The sequence below is a fragment of the Dioscorea cayenensis genome, chromosome 21 (assembly GCF_009730915.1).
Source record: "Dioscorea cayenensis subsp. rotundata cultivar TDr96_F1 chromosome 21, TDr96_F1_v2_PseudoChromosome.rev07_lg8_w22 25.fasta, whole genome shotgun sequence".
Classification (NCBI taxonomy): domain Eukaryota; kingdom Viridiplantae; phylum Streptophyta; class Magnoliopsida; order Dioscoreales; family Dioscoreaceae; genus Dioscorea; species Dioscorea cayenensis.
Genome location: NC_052491.1, coordinates 952,786 through 961,781, shown reverse-complemented (window position 1 = coordinate 961,781; position 8,996 = coordinate 952,786). Strand labels below are relative to the sequence as shown.

The 8,996-nt window shown below is 33.0% G+C and overlaps 1 protein-coding gene and 1 long non-coding RNA gene across 2 annotated transcripts; both read left to right on the top strand.

Moving 5' to 3' along the window:
- The first annotated feature begins 3,781 nt into the window (after positions 1 to 3,781).
- LOC120252596 (disease resistance protein UNI-like) lies at positions 3,782 to 6,103 on the top strand. The gene is made up of 2 exons (XM_039260779.1): positions 3,782 to 4,375; positions 4,859 to 6,103. The coding sequence occupies exons 1-2, from the start codon at positions 4,148 to 4,150 to the stop codon at positions 6,101 to 6,103; spliced, it is 1,473 nt and encodes a 490-aa protein (XP_039116713.1). The 5' UTR covers positions 3,782 to 4,147.
- Positions 6,104 to 7,270: 1,167 nt separating this feature from the next.
- LOC120252570 lies at positions 7,271 to 8,285 on the top strand. Its single transcript, XR_005534050.1, has 2 exons — positions 7,271 to 7,353; positions 7,957 to 8,285. It is a non-coding gene; the product is annotated as an uncharacterized LOC120252570 (long non-coding RNA).
- Positions 8,286 to 8,996: the final 711 nt, after the last annotated feature.

Genomic DNA, 8,996 nt, shown 5'->3' with positions numbered 1-8,996 from the left:
TTAATTTGAGCTTGATTATTAGTATCAAGATTCTCAGAATGCATGGGTATAATGAATAATTACAAACAAGTCTGTTTATTCACAAATGCATATATATATATATATATAATAACTAATTAAAATCCTTGTAAATCATTCACATCCACCTATCTATCTAAATTTCATCCTAACTAATCAACTAATCTTTAAGAAAGAAACAAAATGAGTCCAAGGCCACTCTTCTAATTTTATAAACGTCAAATTCTCCTAAGGAAATATTTCATCTAAATCCTAATTTATGCTCTTAATCGATGTCTTTAATTAGTTAAGCTTTCACAAAGAAGCCAATGGGATAGACTATATATAAATATATATTACATGTATCATTAAAATATAATGAAATGGTGGAAGATTTCCGTCCTAGTCATCTTCATTATCATGAAGGTAAGGTCTATTGACTAAGAAGGAAGACTTTGAGAGAGTCTTTAAATATCCTCAACTTAGCTAAAAGACCAAAAGGCAATATTAATGGTGTGGGCACAATACCATTAATGTTGCCCACCAAATTAATTAATAAAAGAAGACAGTATTTCTGTTGGATAATACTCTCACCATTTCTAGAAGTTATTTACACTCTAAATTATCTATTCACATACCTACTTTAATAGCTAATTTTTAAATTTAATTTAATAAATTTATTTAAATACAATACTACAAAAATTTACTAATATGCATATATGAAACAAATTGAATTTTATAAGAAATACATAAATATTATGCAATGCGATGCATACTAGAGATATGTATGTAATTCTTTTCAAAAAAATTTTCATAAGTTTTATTAAAAAACAAAAAATGATGTAAACAGGGGAAGGGCGAAGGTTTGAATCCTTCCCCGACAATATTTTTCTTATACTGTTCATGCAATGTACACTTGAGTCAAGTACTATTTTTGTACTGTTCATAGGCCTTGTTGTGGGTCCATCGTGAGAGAAATAGTGATTTCATTCTTCCAGGGTTGCGAGGGAAAGCGTGTTTGTCGTCTGTTAGTAACAAAAAAAATGATGAAAGCACTCCTGGTATCTCTATTTCCTTGATTTATCAAATAAATAGATTTTAAATTAAAAGCATGAGTTCATTAGAAATGAGAATTTCTCCCTTTGATACAAATCATAATAGTTGAACAACAAAATATTTGACCTCCATACCAAAGATCAAAAGTTTGATTTCTTTATACCAAAGATCAAAAGTTTGATTTCTTTTCAATATGAGTGGTTGAGACTAATATAGGACCTCGTGGACCACATTGTAAAAAAATTATCACTAATTTTATAAATTTAAATTATTTTGCGAAGATTAAAAATATTAATATTTTTTACATTTTTTTTCTAAAGTCTAAAAATAAAATAAAATTAACAAACAAACATAACTAACGTAATAGCTAGATGATAGTGGTTTTATTTCTTATGTTGTAGATTGAGGCTTTTGAGTCACCTCTAAAGAATAGGTTTGTGGATGACCACATTCTCAAGAATTAACCTTTAATTTAATCATACTACACTTAAATATAAAATATAAGAAAAACTCATGTTAGTAAGCATGGTAGAATTAAGCTTTATTTTGTGAAGTCAAAGTTGAAGTTTGATGGGCGGGTCATTTTGAGTATCATTAAGCTATATCATGTCACACCTTGAACCCGATACATATGGTGAGTCTGGAAACACAGACAAATGACCATATGTTGTGAATCAGATATAAAAGGCACCAAGAAATGTGAATGTTAACCACCAACAAGACAGGAGGGCAGCTATGAACGGTCACAATTGAACGCCAGAGCTTTTCAACGAATGGGGAAGAAAATAAAGAGCTGACGTGATGAGCTTCTAAAAGCCTAGTAAGTAAACCACTAAAAACAAAATACGGGTTAACAAAGATCAAAGATTTAAAATAACATCATTTTGCAAAACCTGTATGAGATACATATATGTAGTAGAAACTGAATCTCAAGTCCAATACATTAAGAAAATCCAAATACGCAGTTAGCAAAATATAGAAACAAAGCAAAGTTGTTTTCCATTCATTTAAGCATCTCTAATTTACTACGACCATTTGTTTTACCTCATTAGTACCTAAATCAGAATATCACAACCCATTTGTTTTACCTCGATATCCCCAAGTCAGAAATAACAGACTCTATTTATTTTACCTTGGTCACCCAAGTCAAAAATTTAAAACCGCTATTATTTTGCCGACAGCACGGCACGAAACAATAGTCTTAGTTACAAAGTTCATATTAACATGATCAATATTAACTCCTATTAACTGGGTTAGAACATAGTTATAATCGGAGACTAACTTTTTGCATAGAAATAATTTTTGCAAGATCCCACTTTGAGAGAAACAAAACAAGTATTTTCAAAATAACAAATAAATAAATAAATAATAAATAACCAAATAATTAAATAATAAAATAAATAAATAAATAAATAATAAAACGTAAAAAACGGAACAGTTTAAGCTGATACAGTAGTGTAAAAAGGTTAACAGATAAACCATTTCTAAACTAAATAATTTAACAATTAACAATTAACTAAACGCTAATGGAATTAGCTTAAAGAACATCAATCCATTAGTGTTTTAAAATAATATTTAGCTTATGCTTGAGATTCTACAGGATATATAACTACAGGCAACACCCTTTTATACATATACATCACATATATATACTATTCACGGAAATAAGGAGAACTGAGAATAGATAAATAATTAGCTAGGTAATTAAAACAGCTAATGCCTTTATAATTATTTAAGAGCCAATGCTTTTGAAATTGTTTAAAAGTTTAATGATTAGCTAATGTTGTAACACCAAATTAACTAGTACCATACACATCATGAGTGCTGACCAAGTTGTTATTTTGAATCAACTCAATTCAAGCACCTGAAGTATTCTACTAAAAACCATAACCCACTTGATAAACTCCAACAATGGCACTATCTATGTGTGTACATATATATGTATATATATATATATAAGCATAATTCATAAAAACCAGCAAGAATGAAAAAGATAAACAAATGTTGATGTTGATCAAAATAGGTTTCAGCATCTTAGCCCATAATGCTAACATATACACATACATAAAAAACCAAAAGATAGCTGAAAAATATATACATGATATACGTGGATTTACTTATTTGGAATAGCTCCATTCCAACTCACTCCCACAAGGTAAGACAATTCTCCATCAAAAACCCTATCAATAGGATAACCAAATCTAATTGCTCAATGCCAAAAATAAAACCCACTAAGCATTTGGCCACACCAACAATGGCATAAACTAATGAGAGCATCACAAACATTTTTTACTCAAAGCAAAGCAAGGTAACTATTAGATTAGGGAAGACATATTGTCATAGCAAGGAAGTGATACACTCATGCTTGAATAAATATCTAAGGTTCACAAAATCTTAAAGTAATTAGACTTGACAAAACCAATGAAGTAAATCTAACAACAAAGTCTCCAAGGGCATTTCAACAAGCACCTTGTGTGCATGATCAAAAATAAGTGTTGGCATGAGCAACAACCATGGTAAGAATAATATACTACATACATAAAAAACACAGGAAAAAGATTTCAGCCAAGCAAAGATTTTTTTCTAAGGCTTAGCACATACACTGCACTCAACCAACACAAAGGGGCAAGGTTTCAACTGAAAGTTCAGTAAATTGAGAGCTTGCTTTACCAAATAGCTATAGAGAATAAGCCACTCACTCCAGAGCTTCCCTCCAACCTCCAGTCAATCAAGCTTTCCAAAGTTGTAGCAAGAAGAAGAAAAGAAGAAAAAGAGAACCTTGGCCTCTTGAAGCTTAGACCTGCTGACATTTCCCATACCAAGGAATGGCTTCTGTTGTGGCAAAAGAAGAGGTTGAATATGATTGTGAAGAGGTGAAGTTCAGCTATGTGATGAGACAGGTGATGGGGCTCACATGCTTGACCGGTGTGTGGCTCACATATCATAACATCACAAACAAATAGAGATACATGGACAAAAAAACAAAATCTTGTTCCGCCTTCCTTCTCATAACATAACATATATCATAACATCACACCACATTAATTTGGAGTGTGCAAAGAAGAAAATCTCACAAATCACAATTGAGAGGCAAATGGACTTTGTTGGGAAACTTTGCATTGGGGCTGTCTGTTCTTGCATTCAGAGTCCTGTTGAGAGTGAGGGCATGGGCCATATCTTTTGCACAAAAGAGAAACTTGATAGTTTAGACAGCCCCATGGAAGCTCTCATGGCCAGGAAGAGGGACTTTGAGACCCAGCTTGATATTCCCTGCAGCTCAAGACAAAGACCATCCTATCAGCTTCAACTCTGCCTCGAAAAGGTAAAGCTTCTATATTATTATTATTAAGCTGATTTTTTCTATGTTTTCATTTCCTGAAATAATTATGCAAGACGTATCTTCAATTCCATTAATTTGTCATTTCTAGCTGAGTATTTCTTTTTATTTGCTATTTTTTAAAGATAGAGAAGAGGACTTTTTTTATTTTTGCTTGTTTTTGTTGTTTTAGCATTGTTCGGCCTTTGTAGGTTGCTTCGCTGTTGGTGCCCTTGTTTGTAGGCTTTCATGTCTGTAAACTGTTTGGTTTTGTTCTGTTTTTTAATAAATTGTGGTTTATCCACTTTACAGTGGACGAAGATTTCAAAAAGATTAGAAAAAGGGGTCTTTTTCTGTCCTCATCTCTTTTAGAGAAATCTATTTAATCACAATATTTTTCAAAACCCACATGCAATTCAAGGAATAATTTGTATAGATTTTGATGGTATTAATTTTTTCTTTGAGATGATTTGAGTTGAATTTCAACAGGTTAGTGAAAAAGATGAGGAGGTAAAGCAGTTGAAAGATAAATTTGGCAAACAGGGATGCATTTTTGGTACTTGTTATCTAAATTGTTATTCAAGGTATAGAACAAGTAGAGATGCAATGGTTTTATTGAATGAGATAAATGAGTTGAAAGAAGAACAATTACAAGTCTCATTTGTAGAGGAACAACCTCCTATACCAGTCCCTGCTTCATTAAAAGTAGTGGGAAGAGGAATTGGTTCAAATCTTGATGTTACTCGCAGTTATCTAGCAGATGAAACAGTCGGAATGGTGGGGATATGGGGCATGGGGGGTGTCGGCAAGACCACACTATTGAGAAAAATCTACAACTCATTGTTGGATGATGAAAACACAGGATTCAATTATGTAATATTGGTTGTGGCTACAAAAGATGTTCAGTTGGAAAAGCTTCGGGAAGAGATAGCTACAAAATTGCAATTGATCAGTTCATCTAGCAAAGAAGGCATATCCAATTTCTTGAAAACTAAAAATTTTGTATTGCTCTTGGATGATATATGGGTTGTAGTAGATCTTGTGGAACTTGGGATTCCTCATCCTCATAGTAACGACAACTCCACCAAACAATACAAGCGGAAAGTGATTTTCACTACTCGATCTGAAGAATTGTGCACTAAGATGAGGGCTAATGAGAAGATTAAAGTTGAATGCTTAGAGCCACAAGAAGCATGGGATCTTTTCAAAGAGAATGTTAACTTAGATGTTATTGAGTCGGATGTGAGGATGAAGGAAATAGCAAGACAAGTGATGAATGAATGCAGAGGTTTGCCACTCACTCTTATACTGATTGGTAAAGCCATGTCGAACAAAAAGAATTTTGAAGAGTGGGACTATGTACTCAGGTCTATGAGGAAGTCCAAAACTAGTATAATTCAAGATGTGGAGAAATCATTGTATCCCACTCTAGAAATAAGTTATGACAATCTCCCTAATAAACTTTATAAAGATTGTTTTCTATATATTTCTTTATGGCCAAGAGGTGTCGGTATCTCCAATGAAGATATTATAGACTTCTGGATAGGACTTGGACTAATCCATGAATTTGATAATCTGAGGGAAGCTTATGGTCATGGGCAGTATATCCTTCGTTTACTAGAGGCAGCATGTTTGTTGGAGCCTTATGAGAAAGCATATATGGAGTTTCAAAAAGATCTGAGGTTACATGATGTGATTCGTGATATGGCTCTGTGGATAGTGGCAAAAGTCTGAAGCTAGAAACATATGGATAGTAATGCAAATATGGGATTGAACAGAATATCAAATGTGGCAGCTAAGAAATGGCGGTTTGCGGTAGGGGGTATCTGATGAACAATAATATAGAAACTTTACCGAAATTGACTCAACAATGTTCTCACCTCCTGAGCTTAATGATGCAACATAATTTGAATTTGAAGAATATTCCTGATGGATTTTTCTTGCGCATGTCAAATCTTAGATATTTGAATCTATCCGAGACTAATCTTAGAAGACTTCCTAGAGACGTAAAATGTTTGGTTAATCTGCAGTACCTCAACATTTCAAAGACGGAAATCTCAGTTCTACCATCTGAGATGATAAACTTGCAAAAATCTGCAAATTTTTGATCTGTCAGCATTTGTGGTGGGATCACATAACACCTGATGGATTTGGTCTCAAAATTGTTGAACCTGCAGCTCTTGACATATATCCAAATGCCAAGATAAAAACTAAAGGAGCTGAATACATTGAAAGAGAACATCAAAGCATTAGGACTGTGTGTAACGTCACTAAATGTTTCTGCAACAACTTTCTAGAATTACCAACATGGCACATATGTTTAGAAAGATTGTATGACTTGGTATCACTTTCATATGATGTTTTAAGTTGCAAAAGCAATGGATTCTTGCAAGAGCTAATAATACTGTTCATGTTCACAGCTCGATGAGATAGTCATGAATGGAAGTGGCACTGATCTCCGAGCATCTTGACTTGGGTCATCTTCAGAATTTAAAGAACATTGTTTGGAAGGATGTGGTGCCTCAACGGTTTTTGTAATCTGCAGCTTCTGACGATAAATGAATGCCGTAAGTTATCCAGTCTTTCTTGGGTTATGCATCTCCCTTCTCTTACTGAGTTATCGGTACAAGTGTGTGAAGGAATCAAAGAGTTATTTACAGAGGAGGATGGAGAAATTCAACGAGTATCCGATGCCCCTTCCTTTCCCAGCCTGAGAAATTTGACACTCGAACATTTACCGAATTTAGTGAGCATGAGCAATCAAGCATTGGATTTTCCTCTTCTTTGCTCATTTTCCAATTTTTAATTGTCCGAAATTTAAAGAGGCTTGCATTCAAACCAAACATTGTCAACAAAAGAATTTTGTACAAATTCATTGTGTTAAAAAGAGTGGTGGGAGAGATTGGAGTGGGAAGATGACACCATCCAGTCTTTCCTTTCAAGATTCATCAATTTTTACTGAGATCAGTCATTATCTCTCAACTGTAAGTACTGTCTTCTTTCTAATTATCCAATCCAATATTGATGCATTTATAGAGCCTATCTGCATCTTGTTTCAAGTGCCAATCTACATATTCAATTTTTCTTATCTGAAATTTCAGTGAAATGACACATGATCATTGTACTTACATATCTATGAATAAAAACTCTTATTTAATTTATTATGATTTATTTTATGTTTTAAAATGAGTCTAAGTCTCCTAAGCTTGTTATGAATGCAGAAATCTTACTGCAATAGTTTGGTTATCCTAATATATTGTTTCACTCTCTTTTCCTTCTTTTCCCATTCAATGATAAAACATGATTTATTTATGTATTTATCATACTTCTGAATATAAACTCATCAAGTAAATGAAAAAAAAACACTTTATATATATATATATATATATATATATATTTGTAAAAGATAAAATAAAACTCTGCAAAAGTTGATGATGAAAACTAACTCAGTAAAACACGAAAACTTATACATGAAACATCTTTCCAGACTTGAACATGTCAGTTTGCACACTAATCTATTGAGAAGGGTCTTTCTGACATCTATCTTGCAATACTTATTTGTGGGATATTCTTATACACCTTTGCAGGTCCCATTTTGATTGGAGGTGTTGGAACTATATCCAGTTTAAAGAAGGATGAAGATGGTCGACCAGTATTTGAATTCATTGAAGAAAATTAAAAGCCTAAAAATTTTCAGATATTTGTTAGAGATCACCAAGTATCATACAGATGCAACTTACATATGCATGTTTCGTTCTTGATGAAGACTTGGTCTAGTATATAATTCAAATGAATCAAATCTATTTGAATTATTTGTTCTTGTTTTCGTATAGGAATACGAATTGTTGTGCAAACTCTGTAAATACATATGCATCAAGCGCATTCAATATACTGAAGAAATCTGTAAATATATCTAGTTAATTATCTTATACGCATGATGATTTTCATTGATGGCCTGCACATGTGTCTAGATTTTCAGAATTGCACACCCATCTTTATTGTAAAAGCCAAGCATAACTTGTTTCAAAAAGTTTGAATACAATGATACATTGGAACAGTATCTTGATAATTAAGTTCCAAACCTTTAGCTAGCCCTAATTAATTACATATATGTATGTCTTCTAACCAGAAGAAATTAAAAGTTTCAATAAAAGTGTTTGGATTTGAGAAGGAAAATGAAAAGAAACTGGAGAAGTTCAATACTTAGGACAAAAATTTACTGATGACCAAAGAAGCAACTAGACTCCAGGAAATTAAAAGTCATGTGTGCTCCATCCCTATCCCTAGTGGCCTCTCATGGTATTTTGTTCTTTAGTTTTGGGTTTAATTGCTATACAAGTCCCTGTAATTGTGTACTTTCTGCCCTTTTAGTCCTTGCAATATTTTTAGATACTGATTAAGTCCTCAGTATTTGAGTCGAGGTTGAGTCGTTCTGATCCGCGGTATGGGTGGGCAAGTGTAAATTACGATGACTTGTTGTCACTAAAAATATTGCCCGTAGTCGAGCTAAACGCTAACTACGACCAAAATATAAGGACTTAATTGTCTTAAAAGTATTAGAAGGACTAAAAAGCGGAAAAAGTACACAATTATGAGGGACTTGTATGGCAATTAAACCTTTTTGTCT

Coding starts and splice junctions, on each gene's coding strand:
- LOC120252596 (XM_039260779.1), top strand. CDS start 4,148: ATGGACTTTGTTGGGAAACTTTGCATTGGGGCTGTCTGTTCTTGCATT. Junction 4,376..4,858: donor TTCAACTCTGCCTCGAAAAG/GTAAAGCTTCTA, acceptor GAATTTCAACAG/GTTAGTGAAAAAGATGAGGA.